This window comes from Halyomorpha halys, unplaced genomic scaffold (genome assembly GCF_000696795.3).
Source record: "Halyomorpha halys isolate HHAL.00 unplaced genomic scaffold, Hhal_1.1 Scaffold617.1, whole genome shotgun sequence".
NCBI classification, from domain to species: Eukaryota; Metazoa; Arthropoda; class Insecta; order Hemiptera; family Pentatomidae; genus Halyomorpha; species Halyomorpha halys.
In genome coordinates, this window is record NW_027113876.1 from 92,820 (window position 1) to 119,616 (window position 26,797).

General features: G+C 27.0%; 2 protein-coding genes across 4 annotated transcripts in view; one reads left to right on the plus strand and one right to left on the minus strand.

The window, feature by feature from the left end:
- Nucleotides 1-1,395, plus strand: part of LOC106684790 (uncharacterized) — a 7,200-nt gene extending 5,805 nt beyond the window's left edge. The window contains exon 2 of the mRNA XM_014427064.3: nucleotides 696-1,395. Within this exon, the coding sequence (XP_014282550.1) occupies nucleotides 696-1,395 (700 nt within the window). The remainder of the gene's footprint in view (nucleotides 1-695) is intronic.
- Nucleotides 1,396-6,786: 5,391 nt separating this feature from the next.
- shg (shotgun) overlaps nucleotides 6,787-26,797 on the minus strand; it is a 625,987-nt gene continuing 605,976 nt past the window's right edge. For all 3 annotated transcript variants that reach the window (XM_014427065.3, XM_067051157.1, XM_014427066.2), the window contains 15 exons: nucleotides 26,458-26,583; nucleotides 25,631-25,783; nucleotides 25,298-25,451; nucleotides 24,511-24,698; nucleotides 23,230-23,412; nucleotides 22,422-22,574; nucleotides 22,135-22,338; nucleotides 21,222-21,460; nucleotides 20,914-21,113; nucleotides 20,582-20,721; nucleotides 20,086-20,301; nucleotides 19,817-19,952; nucleotides 18,126-18,332; nucleotides 7,195-7,341; nucleotides 6,787-7,080 (listed from right to left, as the gene is read on the minus strand). In XM_014427065.3, coding sequence (XP_014282551.1) covers nucleotides 6,932-7,080; nucleotides 7,195-7,341; nucleotides 18,126-18,332; nucleotides 19,817-19,952; nucleotides 20,086-20,301; nucleotides 20,582-20,721; nucleotides 20,914-21,113; nucleotides 21,222-21,460; nucleotides 22,135-22,338; nucleotides 22,422-22,574; nucleotides 23,230-23,412; nucleotides 24,511-24,698; nucleotides 25,298-25,451; nucleotides 25,631-25,783; nucleotides 26,458-26,583 — 2,595 coding nt within the window. In that variant the 3' untranslated portion in view covers nucleotides 6,787-6,931. The remainder of the gene's footprint in view (nucleotides 7,081-7,194; nucleotides 7,342-18,125; nucleotides 18,333-19,816; nucleotides 19,953-20,085; nucleotides 20,302-20,581; nucleotides 20,722-20,913; nucleotides 21,114-21,221; nucleotides 21,461-22,134; nucleotides 22,339-22,421; nucleotides 22,575-23,229; nucleotides 23,413-24,510; nucleotides 24,699-25,297; nucleotides 25,452-25,630; nucleotides 25,784-26,457; nucleotides 26,584-26,797) is intronic.

A 26,797-nucleotide genomic window follows, 5' to 3' on the forward strand; every position in this document is an offset into this window, starting at 1 on the left:
AATTTCTATACAATAAAATTACCTTCACTATACTTGTTTAGTAAATAGTTATGTATCATTATTAGTAATTTTTCATTTTTGCTAGTTAGTAGGTAACTTAAAATATTGTTTAAATTAATTTATAAATCACTAACTTCAAGAGGATATGCACGATTTTTGTTGGGGTGAGGGAATATGTTGAGCATTAAAGCCAATGGTTGGAACAATCCTGACAAGCCAAATATACTCATAATTACAATTCTTCTGAACCTAATGGTTTTCTAAACTGGAATACTACTTCCTTATTGAAGTGACTCATCTCAGGTCTAGTGGTCCTGCTATAAGACTAACTTCAAAATACTGTGAAAAATTCCTTACATAATCAAAACCCAGGCCTACATGCCAGTATACAGGCAACTGAAAGTGCTGAAACGTCATTACCTTCCTAAATAAAAATGAACATTAGCATAATCACTAACCCATGAAAGAAAAATGAAGAAGTAAACATCATATTCTGTTTTCTTTTTTTATCAGATTCTTGTAAAACTTATAATGTTCATGTACTTTTTTCTATATTTTTTATCCAGAGTATATTATAATAATTATATTATCATAACTAATGGTTATTTTTAGGTAAGGTTAATTAGATTTTGCCTAATAATCCTAATATTAACTTAATTTTACATCATTAACAAGATTTTTATTCTATTTTTAAGGCAAAGCTGTGGTTTCATCAGTCTTTCAAGAACACATTCCATATTCACCACCATCCTTGGGTTTGTCTTCCCACTTGGTATATTGTATTACTTTTCAACAAAGTTATATTTTCCATTTAATGATAATGCTGTGACAAGAAATGAAAAACCTGTGATTGTTTTGATATCTGTATGCTCTGTTTTATTGATTCCACACATTATTCAAATCAATATTATACATTTCTCAGTAAGCTTACTGAAATCTAACTCAGAAATTGATGCTAGTCATTATAATATACCTGAAATATTATTTATTTGGTTAAGGTATGGATTTAATACTATTACACCAATTGCTATATTATTTTTATTAACAGATATTGTACATCAATGGAAGCAGTTGTACTATCTTTGTTTCAAAAAAAGTTCTGTGACTAAATATTTAAATAGTAAAGGAAAACTTACATTACTGTTTACTCAAAAGAACACACCAGTATTATTTCTATCTGAAGAAGGGCTAATGCTTCGACTAAATGGTACAACTAAAGATATTGATGTTCCCTTCAACATAGGAAGTTTACAAGTAGATTCATCAACATCTGTGGAGCTCTCTACATTTTCTCCAGAAAAAAATGTTCCAGGGAAAAAAAAAATAGTACGATTTGCACATTCAGTGAAAGAAATTTCGATGAATACCGCTCAATGGGATTATAATAGTGACTGAAGAATTTCAAGCTTTTCTACATTAAAATTGCGTAAATTTACAACTTCATTAGATTCTACTGATTCAGGATATTTAGTTTTGGTTATAACTCTGTAGGCTGTGACACAATCATATTTTGTTATAATTTTTTTTTTAGCAAATCAAAAGTAAAAAAATAATTTTTTCTGATAAAAAAGAAACAAATTAGGATGATTTAATTAATCATCACTAAAATTATTAGATATTTAAGAACTTATATAAACATAAATAATTAACAATTTAGATTTTTAGGCAATCTGGAATTACAAAAATGGGCCAATTAGTAATAGCATTTAAAAAAATAATATAAGCCAATTTGTATAAGACAAAAATATAAATAAATAAAAAAAAAATTGATTATCTACAACTGAAACTTGAATTACAAGAAAAATATTACTGATCCTTCCATTGTAATAAATATCCATCTAATACTATTACCAAGTATGTAATATCTATCTAAGAGTATGTGTGTAAATATAATTCTAACTTACAGCAAGTATATTTGTATCTATGCACACATATCATATTTGTCAACCATATTCTTTAATAACTTTTCCTAAAATTATATACTCTGTGATACACAGTATTTGTAATAATATATACATTTATTTTAACTTTTTTTTGTAACCAAACTATATTCCCAACAAATCATTTTTTTTTTAAGACAAGATCATCAATTTTTCTAAATTAAGTTATTTAATCATCCTGTATATAAATGACTATAATCTTGTGAATAAATATCCTCTTCTTAAGATTTCAATGATGACAACCTACTTACTAGGTTATTATTATTGGAAGATTCTCTATCATAGCCTTCAGTCTATCAAATAAAATTAAATAAATAACTAATCGATCATTTAGCCAATTAAGGCATTATCATAACTACAAAATCACTTACTCTAACCTTCTACATGAGTTGCTCAGACTCATGGGTTAAAGTAGAGAAAAACTTGGTAAAATTATATAATGGATGGGACATCCGACTCAAATATATTCTCAATTCCAAATTTTCCACTGAAATGGAATCCAACACTTTCATTATCAGGAAGAATCTCCTCAGCTATCTCTTTTCTCAAAATTATAACAACTAACAAAGCTAAAAATGACCTACTAACCTGGACCCACCAACATCCTAAGACAATACATGACCTCTCTAAATACTCCAACACTAATACCAAACCACTGAATTTAAAGCCACTTTTCTCTTCATCTTCAAAATATGCCAGAAGCATTTATAATCTAAACATAGAATTATTATATCAGACCAATCATCATCTTTGATTACCAACGATTCAACCCTTAAATTAAACTCCACAAATTATGCAGCATATTCACTGCTGAAATTAAATAAAATAGCAGTAGAACTTCATTTCTTAATATCTTTGATCCACAACAATATAATAATGATTACGATTTCTTTAAACTCATTAAAAGGTTTATATTGTATATATTTAGAACACTTGATCCATTCCTTCTTAGCCACTCCACAAAACCTGAGTATATCAGTTAAATTTATATGGGTTCCAAACCATGTGGGAATTGTAAGAAATAACTTCGCTTATCAAGCTACAAGAGAAGCACTCGTGTTCCCAGGATGGGGTAAAGCAATTATTTCAAGTAACTAATGCTATAGTCTGAAATGAAGTTTTGTAAAAATACTGATATAATAAATCTATCTATAATTTCCGTAAACAATTATGCTTAATGCAGCAAATGATAAACATTATCAGCAAAGTTAATTACATTCAAAATGTTAAACATTTGTGGAAGTCCAATAAAAATTGCAAGGATAGAATTAAGTTTAATGAAAGGTTATTTTTTCAACTATAAACTGAAATTCAATAAATGATTGTTAAATGTAAGTAACTACTTTCTGTTTCAATACTTATTACACCAACTGCATGTCCATATATAGTAGTTTATTAGTATTTCTTATCAAATGGTTAAATTATTGACGTTTCTCTTAAAAATTTTTACCTCCATCTTTCACACATTTAGATATACTACACCTTAAATGAAGTCTTTAAGATATCTCTTTATTTCTCAAGAAAATTATTTCCCATTTCTTAAAATTCACATATATTACAATTTCATGAACCAAAAATTATTGAGTCTACTGCAACTTTTATTGTTAGTCTTCCATAATTAAATTAAAGTATACCTCTCCTAGGAGACAATTTTTAGTAATTAACAGCAAAAATTATTAATTATCATAACTTTAGGCATGGGAGAATATATAAAAAAATATTACACTCAAAATTCAGGTTTAATGCATAACTTAATAAGAAATAAAGATAATCCAAAATAATATCCAAGACTACTTACCATCAAATCAAATGTAAGTTACTAAAATTTAATTTGTGCTGAATTAATAGAACAGTTTATAATCTATACAAATGAATAAAAAATCCAAATAAATAAGGTTAAAGAAATTTATTAAAAACATTTATTATAATACGAAACTAATTCTATTACATTTCATGGTATTTATGCACCAAAACTAAGAAACAAATTTTCAATTGAAAAATTTACAAGTCTTACAAGTTCCACAATGGTTTGTTTGATGGCAACACAATAATAAGTATAATATGCATAATAATTATAACAATACGACACTTTGATTGAAAAAGCACACTTAATATTAATAAACAGTCATGTGTGCAATTAGTGAAACTGAAAATAATGTACTATATACATTTGACTTCAATTCTTCCTTAATTTTGTGCCAATTGATTATACTAAAACTGAGATCACATACAAGAGCAATTTAACAGTAGAATGGCCCTATTCATAACAAATATTTATAAGTCAAATGTTGATTAATATAATATAAAAATCAAATAATTTTATGTCCAGTATAATATAATCAGTGGTAGGTCTATGTAAGCTCAACAGAAATAAATTTATCTCACAGTTATCGGGTTACTAAATAACAATAACCACAGACAAGATGAACAATCTAATACTACATTTTATAGTGTACACATTTACTTATTATATATAGGTTAATATTATTTTTTTCTAAATATTATAACACCAAAATTTGAGACATTTAGAGTTTGTAACAGTTTGAATTGGTTAATTTGCAACATTTAGTTCGATAAAGATAATGAATAATATCTGATTCTTAATTTATTGACATTCAACATCAAGATAGAGGGGGGGGGAGAATCAGCAGCAATCATGTGGAAAATAGGTTAGATACACAGATATACGTTACTGTTCAAAATAAATATTGTAATAAATATGCATTTTTCAATATACTTCTACAGCCAACAATATAAACACTTATATAATTATGTATACACTTATAACTATCTATTTTTACATTTAAAACACCAATTTAATTTTATAAAATAAATGAAAAGTAGTGAGCACATGTAGGAAAGTAACTACAAGGACCATGAATGACTAAGTAATAACCAAGGAAGGCACGCAAAATTTACAACATTAAAGTGTCCACAGCAACTAGGACCCTGCATTGCCGACATTTTTTTTTTTAATAGTGATTTATGGCAGCCAGTAGCCGCAAAATCATAAACTATTAGTGTGAAGTCATAAATCTTTAATTGTCCATTAAATAAAAGTTGTATAATTATACAGAAGGAGTCAATGGCTACTGCTAATTAATTGTGCAAACAGAAGAACAAATACTAATAACATCTGATTCAAATAAGAAGAAGCAGTAAGCAATTCTGTATTTGTTTTAACAAATTAAAACAAAACAATTGTAAGATTAAAGATGAATGCACCATAATAAATACTATGACATTTAAAAAGAAAAAGTAATGCTCAATTGAAGAAGTTAGTAGCAATATAATTAATTGTCTAATACAGAACAAAACAAAAATATATAGTAATGGATCTTTGGTACAAAATGTTTAAATTACAGGAAATCAAAGGTCACAGAAAAATATAATGCATTAAACTTTTCAAGAAACTAATAATCTAATTTTTCAGCTTTTAAGTACATACAACAGAGTCACTAAGACTGCACAATAAATACATTATAATTTATCTTAATTATTAAAAAAAAAATGCTAATGTTTCTAAAAAAAATAATAATCAATACAATAAATTACAAAGTAATAAAGAATTTAATATTAAAATATTTAGAAAAATATAAAGTAACTATCATCTACCTAATACATGCAGCATGTGACTTCCACAGCAAACAGTAAGGGTAAAACCCTTTTTCCTAATAATAATTTTGTTATGTATATGTTACATACAATGATATACATAAGCTTGTGTTTTTCATAACAATGCACTACTCCAATCTGGATTACATAAGATACAACTACCGGAATCAAGTTTCTTTTTTGAAATATAAAAACATTATAAATTTTTATATCAATATACAAAATCTTAAACAAATGGAATGGTTTTTCTCTAAATCATGTTTTAGTCAGGATTTATATAAATGTATGCATGTAAATACATATATTATATATACTGTAGTATTTCAATGTCTATACATACAAATATATAAATAAGACCTGAATAAAAACAATGTTAAGTCAAATTTATACAAAAAAACTCACAGCTAAACTTTGGATGATAATGTAATATGCACAAGCATGGACAGGCTTTGGTTTTGTAGAAAAGGACTGGGAAAAACACTATAAATAGATTTGAAATGTTACAAAATAAAAACAACTTATTTCTTGATTTAGTTATTCCCAGTCTTTCTCCATTGACCATACATGATTGTGTCAATGATATAATGAACCAACGAATATGGTTGAATTTTTAAAATATCAGCACCAACATAAAATCTCAAATTCAAATAACTAAACCTGTATACTTCAATCGGATCTTATGATTCATACCTTACCTTACCATGTACAAAATAATAGTTATTTCAACTTTAGAGCATAAAAATTAATATTCACAAAATATACATCTTTTTACACTATCAGCCTCTTGATGTTTTCTTAAAGGATCGAATAATCAAGTGCTAATAATAATGCCTATTTCGGCAAGATATTAGAAAAGTTAAAACCACTTTTAAGTTTTGTTGTACCATATGACACACCTAAATAATAATAAACAAATAAAACCCCTGTCTTATGTAATACACCATAAAAAAAAGTTCCACTATCCATTTATTATTGGGGATTAAATTTATTTACTTTGTAAATTTAAAAAAAAAAATGAGACAGATATTTTTCTTTTCTCAGGGGTTTTCCTGAATCATCATCCAAAGAAAATGTCCAAAACATAAAATATAAAAATAGTCCATTCAATATACATATGTAATAGACATTTAACATCTAGTAATTTATTGAAGCGCTATCATCAATCAAGTATATAAATATATATATATCAGTCTAATTACACAAAATAGCACACTGTTTACAACAATATACATAGTTTGTCTTAAAATTGACTCAGTAAATGGCACACAGAAAGAAATATCTTGTGCTTATATTGTACACTATTAGCATATGAAACAACAAACTGGAAATGGATATATTTTTCACAAACATTAATTCATTTTGAAACTAAAGGGAATTTAACACCAGCTTTCAGATGCAGTGGTTTGATAATTATCATCATCATCATCGTCATCACTAGAATCTTTCCCATATATATCAGCAAGCTTCCGGAAACGTGGCCCAAAATTAGATAAATAATCAAAATTCAAATCACCTTCATCAGTTCCTAAAATAAATTATAGAAATTTAATAAAGTAAATATTGAATAAACAAACTAATATAAAAAAAAAGTTTATTTGAACTTAATAGATTAGTAATACAGAAAGATATAATATTATACCTGAAGCTAATGATGACAAAGAACCTGTAGTATTTCCATCACCTTCATAAGCATAATGTCTAACATCATCAAAAGGATTAGTTTCTGGGTCATTATCAACAGACTGTTTTTTTCCATCCAGAAAACCACATATATCAGGAACTTCATCTGTTGAAATAACATTATGAAAAATTTATAAAAAAAACTGTTATATAACATATATTATAAGGGAATAATGAATCTATAATAAAACCTATTACAGTATCACTAGCACATGTTTTCTCTTGTAGAATACTCTGTCATTAATTACTTATTAATTTAAAGTTAAATAATTCTTAAACTAAAGCTGCGCTATTATATAAATGATTAAAGAACTTTTTATTATTATTCAAACATTAGCTTATAACAGCAGAAACTCTCATATTTAGAGTTTTCTAAAAATCATTATACTTGATCGAAGGTAAAGATTTTTTTGAAAAACTAAGATAATTTAGTTGGACTATACTATTTAATTTAAAAGGAATACTAATATTTCTCTGCTCAACTGTCTTGGGATAAGATAATGATAAGAAATTATAAATTCTTAAAATAAAATTATTAATTAAGTCTTTAAAACATATCCATTGATATTTATTTTCATTGTTATAAAGCATTAATCATTTGTACAGACAAAAATCACTATGACATGCCAGCATACAATTCAGACCAATGAGGAATATCATATCATGCTACTGCACTTATAAAGTGAATAAAATGTATTGACTTAAAGAAAACATAGAAAGAAAAAAAAATGTAATGCCGACTGAGTACGATACTGAGGAGTGAATTACAAGGAACAGCACCAGAAAAATATTTAATACATATTTCAATTTGTACAACCACGTATTGTAAATAAGAGTTTGTATTAACAATTCCTCACCAACCTCAAAAAAAAACCAAATTTATACACACATAAACAAAAATCAATACATTATACGTATATATCACATAATAACTTAAATAATGATCCAGGAAATTTAAAGTCATACTAATAAGCAAACAATAAGTGCAAAACAAAGACAATTTATTAGAAACATTAAATTGCATTTTTTTTCTTCTTTAACAAATGAATTGGACTATCTTAAAAACTGTATTAACCTATAAAGCTTAAAAACTTGTAATAACTCCACTACACCAGATAAAGAGGGGTGACTATAGACAGATACCAGTGTCTGATACAACTACATAATAATATATGCACATTACATGAAATCAAAATAGTGAGTATGAAACAGATGTGCTTGTACATTTAAGAAACAGGAGAAGACTGCTAAGCCAAACAGGCATGCCTTAATAGTTTATACTACTTAATCAACGCACAAAGAACCGTCATGAATTAAAGGCACTAAACCAGATTTGAGCCATAAATATGCAGTAATAAAAATGAGAGAAAGAAAGAATTATATTAATTTCATCAATATAAGAATTCATGAAATCACATAAGGGAAAATAAGACATTGTCAGTGTTATACAAATGTTCAAATTAGTCCATTAAAAAATATATATAATACATTATAATAAGTTTCAACCTTATTATAATAACACTGATAGAATTACATCAGATTGTTAAAATAAACCAAAAAAATCATAAAATATTAGCTATTCAACACAAAGCACTTCAAAAATATATGAATGATTGTGAAGACAAGGATTATAAGCGATTATTTTTCCAATAGGAATTTAGTAACTATCTAACCATGTCTGAACGAAATTTAGGTTTTAGTATTGACAAAAATGTGAAATTATCAATAATTAGTAGTTGTTATTAATAATGTCACAACTTCCTCCATATTGATTAATAGATAGCAACAAAATTATTATTTGCAAAATAATCATTTATAACCCTTGGCTTCTCACCTACTCATATGTGAAAAAAAAAATTGAAAGCAGTCTATTTACTCGTTAATACTTAAAAACAGTGAGAAATGTTATACTGCAATTAACAATGTTACGTAAATAACAATTTATTATAAGAATGTCAATCGGTGTGAATCTATTCCTTCAAATTATCAAAAGCAAATTAAACCAAAAGTAGAGTAATTTTGTAAAAGAAAAAAAATTTAGTAACTTCTATCAACTATCAAATGATTCAACATGAAAAGTTGAAGATCAAACTGATTAATACCACTAAATTTTAAAACAAGGTGTCATACAATGCAATTGAAGAAAACAGCTTAAAATATTGACTTCAATAAGGTAAAAAAAAACTTACATAATAAAAAACAAGAAGTGAGTTAATGCCCATAATAACATTTGATATTGTATATTTAATGTACAAAAATCTTTTCTGTATTCAATAAACAAAGAATTAATAAAAATGTAATTGATTTATAAATATGAGAGTTTCTACAGAGTTGAAAGGGTTATTTTTATTTGTTTACTTCATTAGTGGAAACAAAAATTAACTAATGTATGAAAAAATAACATTATTTTTTTTTTTTTTTAATAATTGTACAAGTATTTCAAGAATGAAGATGTTGGTCATGCTAAAAAATTTATTCTGATATAGTTGATAACTGTGAGGCCCATATTTAAAAAAAAAATTAAGTTGAAAATCTTAAAAGGATACAATATTGCTGCTTTTTTTAAAGTGTAACACAATAGTTAGACTTGAAAGTAAAGATAGCAAATTGAATTGAGAAAAATTATTTTATAAAGATTTCTGTGAAGCCTAATGGATACTTCAATAAGAGAAACACCAAAATAAAACAAGTGAGATTTAAAAAAAAGTCTGAGTAAGAGTAAATAATGTTTTGAATGGGAATTTCTGGAAACAGAAAATAGATTTGATTTTTACATGGAAGTTAACTAAGACAAAAACAGGGCAACATTTTAAATAGTTTATAGTCCTTTATAGGTTTAGTCTAAGTTTAGAAATAAGAAAATTGAATATCTTTGATAGAAACAGGAAAAGCAAGATACTAAAGATCAATAAAATATTACTTTAGAAGTAATGTGTGGTAAACAAATATGAAAGGTATAAGGGTTTCTTCCCTGCCCTCTCTTTCTCTATCTACCTTTAGACATTATTCTGGGCATCACCAAAAGGAAGTTAATAGATTCAAATAAAAATGCACTTTTCTAGGCAAAAATATAATAATCAATTTTTTTTTTTTTATAGGGACTATGAGGGGAAATATATCAAGAAATACTAAATAAAACTTTTCACTTTGAAATTAGGTAACTAATTGATACAATAAAACATTTTGAAATGTATTGAGAATAATATCAAAGCAGAAAAAAGTTATTACTCTTCTAAATGTGAATATTGGATTATGGCTGATACAAACTTCCAAAAGCAATACTATATATTACTATATGACATTTAATAGATGAAATCAGCCTTATACAATATAAGGTGTTCATGGAGTATTTACTTCTACTATTGAAATATTAAATTGGAGTAAATCTATTAATTTATAAGTTCAAATTGATAGAAATTTCAAGAAATAACCAATATCTTTGTTTAGGGGCATAAATTATATAAGGTATATGGGAAAGTTCTGACTTACTGATACGACAAGTATCCACATATTCATTTGACACATGTTTGGATCTCTCTTTTTATCACTGAATATATACATACATATACTGACCTAGTGAATGAACTAAAATGAAAATAAGTCGTATCAATACTAAATGAGGCGTGATCATGTACCCAAGGATACTGGAGTTTATTAACACCACTATATTTTGTACAAATTCCAACAAGGAAGAAATGCTACGGAAGTGTATAGAAATTTATCAAAAGTGTTTGGTGAATGTAAAGTTTTTTATAGAACATGCAGAAGATGGTTTGAAAATTTTTAAATAGGTGTGTTTTCTACTTTTCAGATGAGCCACACACTGGGCGACTATCTTTGATAAACGACATACCATTGAGATCATGTTACAGCAAAATTCATTTTTAGAACAACATTGGAGATTGTGGAAAGGCTTTATTCAGATCAAAAAACCATTTCTGACCATATTCGGAAACTAGGATAGGAGTGAAAATATTCAAGATGGATGCCAAATGAGTTAAGTGAGAAGAATTTGAATGATCATATATATACATCTCATCATATGAATAATCATATATATACATCTCTGCTTGCATGGAACAAAGTCGAACCCTTCTTGGACCAGATGATAACTAGGGACGAAAAGTAGATTACCTACGAAAACTTTGTAAGAAAAATGGCATATTGTAAACCCAGAAATCTTGCCCCCTCCCAGGTTGAGCCTGACTAAGAGAATGTTGTTTATGTGGAAGGACATTAGAGGACCAATACATTTTGAGTTGTTGAAACGAAATTAAAAGCTTAATTCGGAGAGGTGCTGTCAGTAATTAAATAGTTTAAAAACAGCAATTCAAGAAAAAGAGTCTGACATTGCTCAATTGGAAGGACATCAAACTGTTTAATAATAATGAAAGATCACATATGAGAGCTTTGGAAACTCTCAGAGCTAGGTTTGAAAATTCTGTCATATCTACTACTCTCCTAGCAGCCTCGAATTATCACTGTCCTTACAAAAGTTTTTGCAGGGCAACAAATTCAAAACAAAAAAGATATCAGACAAGCAATAGTTAAATTTTTTGCTTCAAGGGAAATGGCATTTTTTATTAATGGGTTATACAAATTACCATTAGGCTGGCAGGAAGTCATAAATGATAATGGCAATTACAATTAAGTTTATTCAAGGTATGAAAAATTTATTATTTTGTTTTAATCTAAAAGTGCACAGAACTTTCCAGTAGACCTAATAAAAATAGTTTTAATAGATTTTATGTAGTAAAAAGTATTAGGCACATCTAAATTGTACAGGTATTTAAGCCCAATCATCTATCAACCAAGATGTTATGAACCAATTTTCTTGCCAAGTCATACATATTTTCATAATTTTTAATATAGAAACATTTCTAAAGGAAAAAGCGTTGTGGAAAAGTATTCATTACAATGTGATTGTTTGCTAAATTATTTTGGGACAGTAATAAAAAGTATAAAAACATAAAGTGATTTTATCAAAATAATCTTTATTTATGTAGTATAATAAAATTAATGTCATAGAAACATAAATTTATGACAGTTTCATGTCCATATCTTTTAAGAATTGTATTTTACATATTTAATCTAATTAACATTTAAATTTAATGATTAAAGGTTATTGTTAAACATTTAATTTTTTCTTCATTAATTTTAATAATTCATAAACACCACTCCACAACCTGTAATATCTATAATAACAAAAAAGCTACCAAATGTATTATTGTGAAAAAAGAATGTTAGAACAACAAGAGGAAAGAGTTTAAATTTTAAAACCAAAATATCTGTTAGATATGACAAGGTTCCTAACAAATAAACCAAAATTTTATTAAAGAATCATAATACACATTTTTTTTCTACTTGAGTCTATTATCATTATTAGATATTTTTTATTTAATAAGAATTATTCCAAACAAATAATATATGTTAATTCAGGAATGCAATGAAAATTGAAATTTTAAATATTTATATATAGGACCATTAAACCCAACAGAAAAGCAACAGAGATTACAAATTTAAGTTAAAACTCTTAATACTAGCAAAAAAACTGGTGTTAATATATAATATTAAAAATAGCTTGTGAGCCCTGTCACTACAAATTATAATCCAATAAATTCTTAATATTCCAAACCTTTCTTCTAAAGTGATCATTACAATGCACCTTGTGCAAAGAAAAAAAAAACCTAATTCAAAGGGGCAAAGGAAAAAACAATTCCCATAACTGATAACAGAGTTTTTACCTTCATTATGAAGAGACACAACTACTATATCAAATATTGTGGAGCATTAGCTATACAGGTAGTGTTATCAAATGTCCTAGTTGACAGAATGCACATTTATATACAGCAGAATTTTTTGAAAGCTCACTCAAAGGATTCATTGAAAGACAAATAAGTAAAAAAGAAAAAGAAAAAAGTGTTGAAGGAAAAGAAAAGCATAAAGAAAAATTCTGAAACAAGAAATAGAAGGTTTACATACAATCATTAACTACACTCACCTTTAAGTATTCCTTTTCCAGTAAGCACACAAAAATATATGACGGTAGAAAAAGATTCAAAATTTGCTCTAACTGAATTAAAGTCTTCTCAGTAAAATAACTCACTTTTGTAACACTTAATGAACAAAGTATGTAATAGAATATTCCAAAAAATAAAAGATGAACTAAAACCCACCCCAAGATAGCTGTCTGCAATAAATTTCAGTTATTATAGGAAGAACGTATCCACTTGAAGTAAAATTGTTTAATTGTTCGGTAATAGAAATAGAACCTAAAAACAGAACTAATAATCCAATATGCACAATTGCCAATTTTAGGTCAGACAAAATGCTATTGTGACTTGCCTGAAGGATGTGCAAAAATCATCAGGGATATCATGTTTCTAAATGTCCTTTTTAAATTTACTGTATCTCATGGTAAAAACTGTCAACAGAAACATGCAGCCAGTTACTAGGATGTGGATATTTCCAAAATATAAAACATAAGCAGAACATACCTGCATAAAGAGGAGTAATGAAAAAGATGAAAGCACTTCAGAAAATGTATTAAAGTTCAGACTAACCACTCTTTTGCTTCAGCCACTAAAAATTTAAAATCAATAAAACTTTGTTTAAAAATGAGCAACATCTACTTTTATTTATTCTAAAATTATTGGTATGTGCTGTGCGTGCTCTAACAGATAAACAGGTGCATCATCCTCAGTAAGTCAGCTCTTTGAGAGTCAGCTATTCAATTTTCAAAAGCAGAATAGTATGCAAGAAATTTAGGATTACATGAGAGATACCTAGGAAAAGCCATCAATATTTTCATGCTGTCCAGAGTCTGAATAGACCATTTTACCATTACTGGTTAGATTCATTAGTGTACAAAAGAATGTGAAAGTTCTCTCATTAACAGTATTTTTTAAGAAAAGAAAAAAATCATACATTCTTATTTTATTTACTTGATTAAAGACAGACAGGCTAAGACATTTTATTTACCAGAAAGGACAAATAAATAAACCGAAGGACTAAAAGCTAATTGTTTCTAAGCATTAGAAGATCAGAACATTTTTATTTCATGAATAATTTTTTTTTTTTAATACAAGGAATAAAGAAAAAAAGGAAAGATTACAAATATCAAAACAGGTGTATTATAACATTACAAATTTTAATATGTAAGTTTCCAGAACCTCTAAATAAACGCATACTATAGAGAAAAAAAAATCGTAGCACTCTTCTTAGATATAATGTTTAGGTACTAAAATAAAGATATAATTGTGCAACCAAAAAGAATAATTTTAATGTTAATAATGGTAAAGAAAATTAGTTGATAGATATCATCATTGTTTAATACATTATTAGTGTAAAAAGTAAAGGTATTCTTTGTTGAAAAATAAAGGTAATTAAAGAAAAGGTAACCTATGCTTCAATGTTGGAAAACATACCAGGGTTTTCAATTTTACTATAAAAGTATTATTATTTTTACTAGATAACTCAATAGGCATGGCACCAATCAATGTTGCAAGCCAAGCCTTAGTCCAAAGTTGTTTACCTATGGGATATTATCATCAGTCACAGTGTAGGCTATGAAATGGCATTTTAAGTATATTATTAAAGCACTAAAATATATCAATGCCATCGTTTTTTTAGTATTTAAAACTTTTACTGAATTTACTTGTACTGATTTCTTACTATATTTACTAACAAAACTTCATTTACAATTTGAAAATATTTAAAATTTGAAAATAAAACATTTGTGTTCGCTCTGGAGTATGAACTAGAAATGCTCCACTAATAACAAACCTCTCTTTGACACTCATCATAATATTTTAATCATCCTTTCAAAATGTAATAAGATCATAAATTTGATTTGGAATCAAAGACCAAAAATAAATTATCGTATTAGATTCAATCTAAAGAATCATAATCAATCTTAAATAAATATTTTATTAATTTCTAAACATTTATCACATCTTTTACAAATTGGACAAAATACAAACACAATCACATAGCCTATTTCAGGCCTATGACAGGTAATGAATAAAATTTGAATGGACAGCTAAGTTACCACCCAGAAAGGATAAATAAACCCATCATGAGTTGAATAAAACAAAAAATCACAATTATAAATACCAAATTGACTACAATAACAAATTACAAGGTAGATTTATCTGCCATAATCTATAAGACACCACAAAATTCACTTGAAATATAAGCTTTTAAAAATGAAAGCAATATTAAAAAAGTGACTTAAATAACACTACAATAATTTATTCTATGACTGTAGTAGCAAAAGAAGCATTTGCTGTAATAGCAAAAGAAATTAACAGATATCAAAGAATGATGGGTCCTATAAAAGCATGAGGCTAACTAAAGTTGTTTAGAGGGAAATTACAAACAAACCATAATGAAATATAAATAAAAATTAAGAAATCTCATGAGAAATCAGAATGGTTTAGTGCAACAAAGTGTAGAGCATAAGAAAAATGTGGATCACACAAAAAACAAACCATTTTTAAGATTTTTAAAATAAAAATATAGTATACTAAAGTTGGGAGTATTAATATAAAATATAAAAGCTTTTTGAAAAACAGCTACTATCGCTTGAAGGGTATAATAATCAACCTAACTCACACTCTCCAATTCAGAAAAGTTTATAGTAAACAAACGAACATTTTAATTTCAATAAGACAAGATTTTTTAAATTGCATTTTTTAAAATTTAATGCAGGCCACTTTACATTTTCAAAAGATAGAAAATGTAAGTTTTGGTGAAAACATTATTTAAATGAAATCAGTTTTTTCATATTTTCTGCAAAATTTACTGAAGAGGTTATAATTGATTTGGAATTGATGTTCACATTTTGTATATTTATGTAGTGTATCTATGCAAGTAAATTTAACAGAAATTAGTAATTATTTTTTTCTTGATATTAGTATTATACATATATTGATCAGCTAAATTTAATTTGAAGATTAGAATTATTTTGAGTGTGAAAAAGAGGAACATCCTATATCATTAAAGTCTTTTCGACTGTTTTCATTGATTTAAACCAAGAAAATTTTAAGATCCATAGTTACTGCAACATATGGAATCCTTGGGAGTTATTTCTAATTAAGTTGTATGTTTCCAATCTAAGCATTAGAAACTAGAAGTAACTAACTTAACAAACCCATCCACTTGGAATTTTCTAACGTCATTCTATTTACCAATTACTTCTCTCACTATTGCCTTCTTTATTTAAATGGTTTCGCCATTTAATTCCTGAGTTTAAATTAGGCATATTCCTAAATATGTTTGTATATTTCTGCTAATAATCTATAAGTTATATTTTATAATATGTGCAAATAACTTAAAAAGATAAAGTAATAAAAATAAACATGTGCAAAAACTAATGATAATAATAACATAAATAACTGGTAGATATCAAATAATGAATGGCTGAAGGAGACTTTAATTCATATTTTAAATTTTAACTTGCAAGAAATAATTATGATGAGTAACTGAAAGTGACAGTCCTAAGAATGAAAAATATTAAAAATTAAGATTGTTAATTTTAATTCATATTTAATTAAACACTGAATCAGAGTATTCATATCATACATTATAAGAGTAACAGGACTCAATTAACTACCAGTTTATCTCTTAATTTTAGTTTAATAAGTATGAAAAATCACTTATGATAAAATTAAGTGAATATCATGGGTGCCACAGCAAAACCTCCTAGCTTCCCTAGTTTCAAGTTAATTAAGGCAGGTAAAAAAAGAGGTTTTACAAACACATAGAACTCTTTCAGTCCAGTAGATTTTTAAACTTTATTGTTTAAATGTTCTATAGAAAGGACGTTTTGTAATACAATTTCGGAAATGTAATAAATCCCATTAGTAAAAACAAATTTTTCCTCAAAACTTGAGATAGGAGCTTTTGCCATGCCGCCTGCAATATATGAATGAGTAGTGAGAAAAAACAAAAAAAAGTCACCAAAAGAAAATTACGCTGTTGCTCTATTATTGAATGAATAGTACCATGCAGTAGATAATGTCCAACGCATTATCTATTACCTAGTATTATTCATTCAATAATTGAGCATAATTACAGAATTTTTCGCTCATTCTCTAATGAGAACATGAAAATAGTTAAATTTTAGTGAATTGTATATCTAATGCAATAAATAACCCTTGAAATACAGAAATTTTATAACCTAATAAAATGACATATTAAGAAGAAATAAATCGAGGGACATATTTTTTTTTTTTGCATTGAAGGAATGCCCACTCACACAGTTTTTAACTAGGACTGAAACAATTATTCTGCTTAAACAAAGCAAATAGTTCAATTTTATGAGCTTCATCATAAATTTTTCTTTTATAAATAGCAAAATAACTCACTTCAAAAACCTTTTAATCAACACAACTATTTTTTTATTGGTTTAAGCAAAATTTTGATTTCATTGGTAGATCTTAAAAAAGTTTCATGGAAATAATTTCATTGTAAATTAAGGTATTAAATTTTATTTATAGAGATGATTTAAAACTTAGTTTGTTAAAAATGCAATTATTCAAGAATAAGGACTAATCATGTTCCTATTTCTACTACTAACAGCAACCCAATAGCTTTTAAAATAATTTACTTTTAAAATGTTTATTTTCAATTTTGAAATTTTTCACATTATGGATGATATTAGAAAAAATATTTAGTAATAAGTCAGAAAAAATTATAAAAAGAAATGGAGTGTTTTAATGTTTATGGAAAAGAGATAAGATAATTTGGTAAAATTGATTAATCACACAGAAACAATAGCTTGAATAAACATTACAAAAAACATTAAGAATGATCTATAATAAGAAAATTTGTTAAAGAAATCAATTAAACTGTAGTGCTGATAATTAATATCAATATATTTCTAACCTGGCCTTGAATTCAAATGATCTGGCAGAGGTTTGTCCTGTATAGCATCATTATACATGAGCCTTAAGACATTTAAGTCATAGGCTGTCATATCTCCTTCGCCACCACCTTCATCTTCGTAATTGATGATATTTTCTCTAATATCATCAGTGTCTTTATACAGGTCATCAGTTTTTCTACGATGGACAACAACCGCCAACAACAGTACTGTAATAATATAAATTACTCATAATGTTTAAATTTTTAAAAATGAAATAAATAAGACATGAATAAATAAATATGTTAGACCATGGTATTGAAAATATCTGCTACCTGTGCAACATTTTAATCAAACAAGGTACAACCTCTAAAGAAACATCGGAACAGACAAATTCAAAGAGATGATCTAAAATACCATCTAATCACACACAACTGTTTTTCTGTTTTTTTTTTTTTGTTTTTTTTTAAAGACTGAAATTTTAGAGATTATAGCAGATTAAAAGAACTTAACTAGAAAATGCTTCACAAAAAACATAAAGTTGTTATACTTGTGCTATATTGGTATTTAACCATGTCTTATTTGTGGAACTTTCATCAATGAGTGGAAACCAATTACATAAGTAAAACTAAAAAAAAGGCAGGTACAATGACTCATTTAGAACAAGTATTTTATAGGAACAGTAAATATATACATATATACATAGTTATGGTTAACTGTAAACACACTATTATGAAAAAAATAACTTGATGGTATAGAGTAAGGTATTAACACATCTCCTAAAGCAGTAAGTTATGGTACAAGTGCTAAATTCTAAAGGTCTGAACATTTTACCACCAGGGGGGGGGGGAATAAATGTGTGAAGAGGTTAGTAGTAATTATAATCAGCAATCTTGAACACAAGTATCCCATGATACTCCTTGGGTCATAACATGAATATTTCTAATTTGTTAACAATAGTGTAGAACTAGCTCATTATTATAGGTATCATCAGCATAGGTACACCCTAAGGTCAACCAGTTCATTAAAGATGATCTCACCAACCTCAATTTAGGATTTTCTGCTATTATGTTAATATTAAATATTGGAAAATTAATCATTCAATTAAGATCATTTTCAAACTTTGCGTACTCAGCTCTACAAAGTGAGGCAAAACATTGATTACCAATAAATAGTTAATCTTTACAATTAACATTGACCGCTGCCTAGACTATCTTCATAAAATTTACATTAAATAACAAACAAACTACTGGAACCCTCTGTCTTGAGTCAACTTATAACACAAACTCCTCAGAAACATCTTATCATAAGCTCTCTATAAAAAAATAAATAAATAACCATCTCATAGTTGAGGTTCTTCTATAATATCATTCTCAAGGAAAAAATGTAGTCTACAGGGTACATATATTTATATATCATTGATATATAAATATCAGGCCTTCAGAAGCCTGATATTTACCCAACAGTTTCTCAACAAATTGTACAATGTTAATACTGCACAAGATTTTTATTATTGTAATGAAATGAAATTATAACATAAATATAGACATTGTTATCAATATATATTAATATTCGATGAACTATTAGTAAAGTTTTAATTATATTATGTGTTTTTAGATTTAAAGGTTCCGTATACAATTAAAAGGTACTGAAAAATAACATTCACATTCAGGAAATGAAAAACTAATGTATATAAGAATCATAGAAGACTTACTTAGTAATATAGCTAGGCAAATAATAATTGCAATTATAAAACTAGGATCTATTCCAAAAGATACTGCAACTGCTACACCAGCATTACAACCAATGTCAGCATTTTTTGAATATCCAGGCATCCCAAGATTATACAACTGGAAAAAAACAAAAAAAAAAGGTATTAGATTTTAAATCAGATACAAATTTAACATCATTCCTAAATAGGTAAAATATCACTGAATAAATGTATAGCATTAAATAAAAAAGAAAATATTGAATTCTTCATACTTTATTATTGAAGGTAAAATTTTTAACACAGCCACTGAATCCCACTCTTGAAGGCTTGTGAGTCCAGTTCATGTGGTTGTCAAGGTAATTGAAATCAACAAATGAACCTCCTACTTGTAATGGTCCATTTACATTTAAAAATTCATTGTCACCAGCTTTTAATTTTAGACTTAAACATGAAGGTAGCTTGCAATTATCAACTTGTAATTCAATAGTCTAAAAAATAAAAAAAATAAAAGTAAAACAATATTAATGAAATTTCAATCAATAAATATACTAATACTATTAACTAACCTATTTACAATAGTTTTCATCTTAAAGAGACTTTTAGTTTAATAAACTTTAAATTTTAAAGCTTTCAATTTATGAATAATGATTAGTAAATAGTTGGTAATAAATAATATAAAACAAGCTTTAGAACTTTATAACAGTTGTGCAATAAAATTTAATTGGATATTTAGTCACTGAAGTTTTACATTTTATTGTTAACACTTACTGTTCTGGACCATATTATATCAATGCGATGCTGCTCTCCATCATCAAGTCTAATTTGTTTAGGATCAAGTTTTACAGTCCCAGTACCAAAATCCAATAGAAGAACTGGGTAGCCATCTACCACTTCAAGGGAGATAAAATCTATAGAAATAAAAAGAAAATAGGGTAAAATTACAATATGAAAATCACAAAATTGTTGTCTAAGCAAAAAACAAATCTTTCAAGAATAGTGTGTGTATATATATATATACACATATGTATATGTAACATTAAATACTTCAAGGTTTAAAAAATTATCTACAATAAATAAATAACTTTTGGTACGATACTAACCTTGCACATTCAACAGTCGATTTGGCTTAGTAGGCCCCAGATAAAACACAAGCCCATCTTTTTTATTGGAACGAAGTTCTAAAGACAGATGTGAATCGGCACACGATTCTAAGGGAGGGTAAAGAGCCCATCCATTACCACTGAATCCAACACTTAAAATTTCACAATGTGGTCCTTCAAAGCCAGGTTCACATTCACACCTTTAAGAATATTCATATTAAGAGAAGTTAGGGATGATGAAAGTTTGAACAGATTAAATAAGTTAAATTTCAGAATAATAAAATAAGATATAAAAGTAATTTACTTACTTGTCATTGCCAACAAGTGTACCACCATTATAACAGACTGGCCTTGAAAGTACTTCACAGTTACAAAAAGGGTCTACAACTGCTTTTACACCAACAAAAGTTGTTGTATTAGTGTAAACTGCAATCGGTTCACGGCTTTTATTCAGAAAATTGATGCATGAACCTTCACAGTACTGTCTTTCAACAAGGCACTCATCAATGTTCACCATTAGAATTACAACTCCTAGCTCTTTCTCTAACTAAAAACAAATATTAACTAACATCAAAACTCTATCACATTAACACTGAATTAATATACTTCTTTTTAACAATAAAATTAACAAAACAAAAATAAAACAACAATTTCTTCAATAAAAATCAAACTTATAATACTTAATATGGGCATTGAGTGTGATTTTGTAATCAACTTCTAAATTCAGACAAATATTATGAAATTCAACAAGATTCCCCAATACTATATTTAAACAGAATATTGATTATAGGAAATTAAGTTTGCCTGTCTGGGCAGATATAACATCTATTCATTAGGATATACAATGGCATGAGATGTGATTCATTTGTTTTTTGTTAAAGGGGAGAGAGCAAAGGTATATCTCAATAATTACTATACATTTGAACATATTGCATAAGTAATAGTTATAGCATTATATTTAAAACCTTACTGAAACTGTAAAAAATTAATGAATTTCATTTTTTAATTCAATAAATTTAGTAATTCTTCATCCAACCCCCTAGCTCAATCAATATAGATATTAATTAATAGCTGTCATAACTAATTAAAAAACTATATTTAAATCATCAGCAATTATATAAGAATCAGATATTACGAACAGATATTTCTATATTTCATAAATTTTGCTTTTTACTAAAGAAATTATTATTTTCAGTAATTAACATGTAAGATCAAACATACCTCAGCATTATGCACACTCACTGCTGCATTTAACTTTTCTGGACTATAATAGGGAGATCCATGAGCTGAAAATCGAACGTCCAGTAAACTTGTATTTGTATTGTGAGGAGAGTGTAAAACAGTAAAAACATCAACATTTTCTTCAGTAATATTTAAAAATTTCGCTAAATATTTTCTGAACATTGTGCGTTTACTGACACCATTCTAAAACATATCAAGCAATACATGAAATAAAACAAGTCATAAATAACAATCAATAAGAATGTTTAACATGTAAAAATACTTACAGAATCAGATTCTATGAATTCTTCAGCAGTAATCCCAACTAGACGAACAGAACCTGACTTATCAACTGCTTCTTCTGGTATTTCTTTGACAGTAACATTTACAGTAGCAGTTACACTGTGGGCACTAAAATACCTGGTGGTATTTTCAAAAACCTATTCAAAGATTTTAATATTATAGTTAACAGTAACCTGAACTGAACAAGATTTTCAAGTAAAATATGAATGATCATCATAATAATTATAAGTGATGAAGAAAAATCAGGAAAAAAATGTTTTCTATCATTTCAAAATACTATAGTTATTTTTTAATTTAACAATTGAATACAGAGGCTTACTTAAAATTATTGCTTTCTTTCAATAAATGACATAAAAAGAAACAACACTACACCATAAGATAAAATATATTAGGATTATTTAAATGTAATAGTAATTTCTATATAATTGAGAGAACTTAATGTAAAGATCATAAGGACTTACGGTTTATAAAAATTATCAAGGAGTTTAAAATCTTGTTTTTTTATTAAACGAAAATTCATAAAATGAAATAAAAGCTGATATAAATTGCTAAATAAAAACAAGGTGAAATGAACATAAATAAAAAAGGGAACAAAACATATTTGATTAATAATCAAGTTGTGTTAAGAAAGAATAAAGTAAGCAAGCACCTGATGATGACAGAATTTTACATATCTAAACAAAATTTTCATTAAATCAGTTAGCAAAAAATCCACAACCTATGTATCTTTCTGATTTTTATGTCAATAAATGATCAAAATTAAAATAATGTGATGGTTCTATAGATACTTACGGTAAAGTTAAGAATATATGACTGATCTATAGTTCCTTGTGACATGGTAATCATCCCTGTCTTTGGATCTAAATAAAAGTATGGACTAGCCATACCAGCCCATTCAAAACGTTTATCAGGTAAATCCCAATCATCTGGGTCTTCTACATATACTCTACCGATTTCAGTATCAGGAGCCTCTCCCTGAAAAGTAAATTTTAAAACTGAGAAACTAATTCTGATTATGCAAATTATATAATAGAAACATTAATATAAAGTAAAGAATGTAAGTAAAAGTAGGAGGTAACATATGATTATAAATTGCAGATAAAATAAATAAAAAGAAAAGGAAAGAATAAATAGTAAAATATAAAGTAAGGAAAGAAAGTATAGAGTGGGGAAGGGTTTTAAAAAAAAATAAATAAAAACAGATAAAACATATGGGGGGAGAATTAAATTCTAAAATACAGAATAAGAGTGAAAAAAGAATTATGGAGTTTTTTGATAATACTTAAGATGTACTGGTAAGTCAGGGAAATAACAGTCTTTATCAACTTTATTTTATGATTGAAGGATTTATGTTTAAAGTTTATATGAAAGGATTCTAAGATAAGGTGTTTTTATGGTTGGGGACAGTAGCAAGAATTGATATATGATCAAAGTTAAAAGAATGATTGAGGTTTAAAGCGCGTTTAGATAATTCAGAGGCAAAAGGGTTACAGGAATTGATAGTTTTGTGTTTAGAAATACGGTTTTTAAGCTGCTTTTTAGTTTAACTGATATAGAAAGAATTACAACCAGGGGTAAGACAGATCATTCGGTAAACAACATTGGAACAGTGTAAGAAAGGAATAGGTTTTTGGGATCCCTTCCCCAACACTTGGGTGGCACTCATAAAAATAGGCGTGGGCCTATGAAAAAAAAAAAACATGTCAAGAAACACGCAATATATTTCCCTAGTACATTGCACATTGACTTGGTCCACCACGGTCTGTCGTGCCAATGATAATAATAATCCTTTTCTATTATTTTTATATATTTTTTCTACATTTGATATTCATATGTTACCTCCTACTTATACTTACACTAATTACAATTATCTTAATTCCTTTTAATAGCTAACTAAATAGCTTTAAAAATTTTTTTTCCTATATATAAATATCTGTTATTACACACAACCAATTCATAAAAACATGTTTAGCTATTTTAACATAAAAATTTAAAACTAAAATAATGAAAAAATTAATAATATAAACTAGTCGTAGATTTATGGTGAAAATTCAAAAAAATAACTATTTTTACCTTGTAATTGTAAACAAAAATTTCACTATATCCACTTTTCATTGGATTGTCATTAACATCACCGATGACTACATGTAATGTACTTGTTCCTGTCAAACTAGGGTTACCACTATCAGTAATAGCAATGGGTACAAAATAAGATTTCCTTTCTTCACGGTCAAATCTGACAAGTGATTTTAATGTTGAACCTGAAATCAGAAATAACAATAAACAATGTCTTAAAAAGTATATTATATGGCATGAATTATATACATTATACATATATGTACACATAAAAAATAAGAGAACTTTTTTAAAATATCCTCTCTAGGACAGAAATACTTTTTATTAGATAACAGAGTTACGAGCCCAATTCAACTATTACAAATTTAATGCTTTTGTATATCCCTATAAGAAAATGGCTACTAGGAATATCTTAAGTTTTCAACCTATTTTACTTGTGACAAGATTGTTAAAATGTTCAATTTTCTATTCAAATTAAATAAACCCTCTAAATATTTCCTACTGTTAGTAGATTGGTTTGGGGATAAGATCGGGTTTGTTTGAATCAATGTAAATTAAAACTTTTTTTATTGTTCTAGTATTTAAAAAAAAAAATGATATAACAAGTTTTAACTCATATGAGTACTAAAGCTAGCATACTAATCTTAATATTATTTTCAGAACAGACAGGATGTTTAAAACAGTAAATAAATTTACTTTTTTTTTTCAGTAGTTTCAAATTTTAATTTTAAAAAGAAATTCACATACCTTAAAATACAGTACATAAAGTTAATAATGATTTTACCTGAAATAGTAAATTTGGTCTGGATTTCAGTGGTAGCAGAAGGAGCAATATTGAAAGTAAAAGGTCGACCATTTTCTGGCCCGTCATTATCTTCAGCATTTAATTTTACAATATCACCAGGAGGTTCATTTTCTGTCCAAATAACTGGTTGGGGCTAAAAAATAAATAAAAACAAAAATCAGGAAAGTAATAAAACCTGTAATATGTTGAGTGTCTCTAAACTTTTTGCGAGTATAAAATTTTGGCTTAGCATATGAGTTATAAACAATTGTTAGTGGAACTAATATAATTGATATGAATATTTTGCATCATAGTTTAAAAACAAGGATTTACCATCTCTAAATATGGGGCATTGTCATTTATGTCCGTTAATGTAATTGTGATCTCTGTGGTCTGCTGTACACCAGTAGGCCCACCATCTTCATCTTTGGCTCCAATCAAAACTTGCCAAGACTCTGTACCATTAGGAGGATCTCTATCTAAAGGCTGTAAAAAAAAAAAATTAGTTGAATAGTTATTTTGTAACATAAATATTGCTTTACTTCAATTATGAATTAACTATCAAATGAAATAATATAAATCTCAAGTATGTTTGTTTTTGATTAATAAAATTATTTTAACTGTTTTAAAATCACTAAATATATATTATTTTCATTCGTACAGTAACTCTGCAAAAAATAATCAAATTTCATAAAGCATATTCCTCACGAACTATAATGAACATTACATGCTTAAATATTTAATACACATAATATTGATTCCAATCCAATATTGGATAAGAAAAATTAATATTTTTTTTTTAACGATTTAATCAGAATGAACAGTGTATATATTGCCAGGTTGGAGGTAAAGTGATCAAGTGATATTTTTCCAAAAATGAGGTTTTCTGACATTTACCTGTTTCTGAACTAAAACTACACTTCAGTATTGACAAAATTGTGAAACTATCAAAAATCAACCAACAAAGATTTATAATTTCACAAATTTGTCTGTTTAGAAGAGTAGAATTGGTTCAGGCACATGTAGATAGTAAAAAATCTCATTAATGCAAAAATGACACTTACTCAACTTTACCTCCAACAACAATATATAGAGAGAATAAAAAAGTGTACAGAATTTAAAATATGATAAAAAAATTTTAAAAAAATTATAACTATTACCTTTATCAGTGAAAGGCAACCTTTTTTGTTGATATTTAACCACATCCTTTGCTCTTCTTTTACAACAAAATAAAGTATATGCTGAGGTGCACTTCTGTCTGGAATATCTGGATCATAAGCTTCAAGCTAGAAGAAGAAAACAATGTTAATTATAAAGTCATATATCAGACTACTCATTGATTATAGTAACATCTACAAACTGCCCTAGAACACAGGACCAAAACAAAACTGTCCATTTAAGACTGTAACAACCACAATATTCTGAATGAAATGGTTTGTGTACATCTAATAACTGGCCAAATAGAGCTCTTTTAAAAACAAACTGAAAAAAATAATAGTT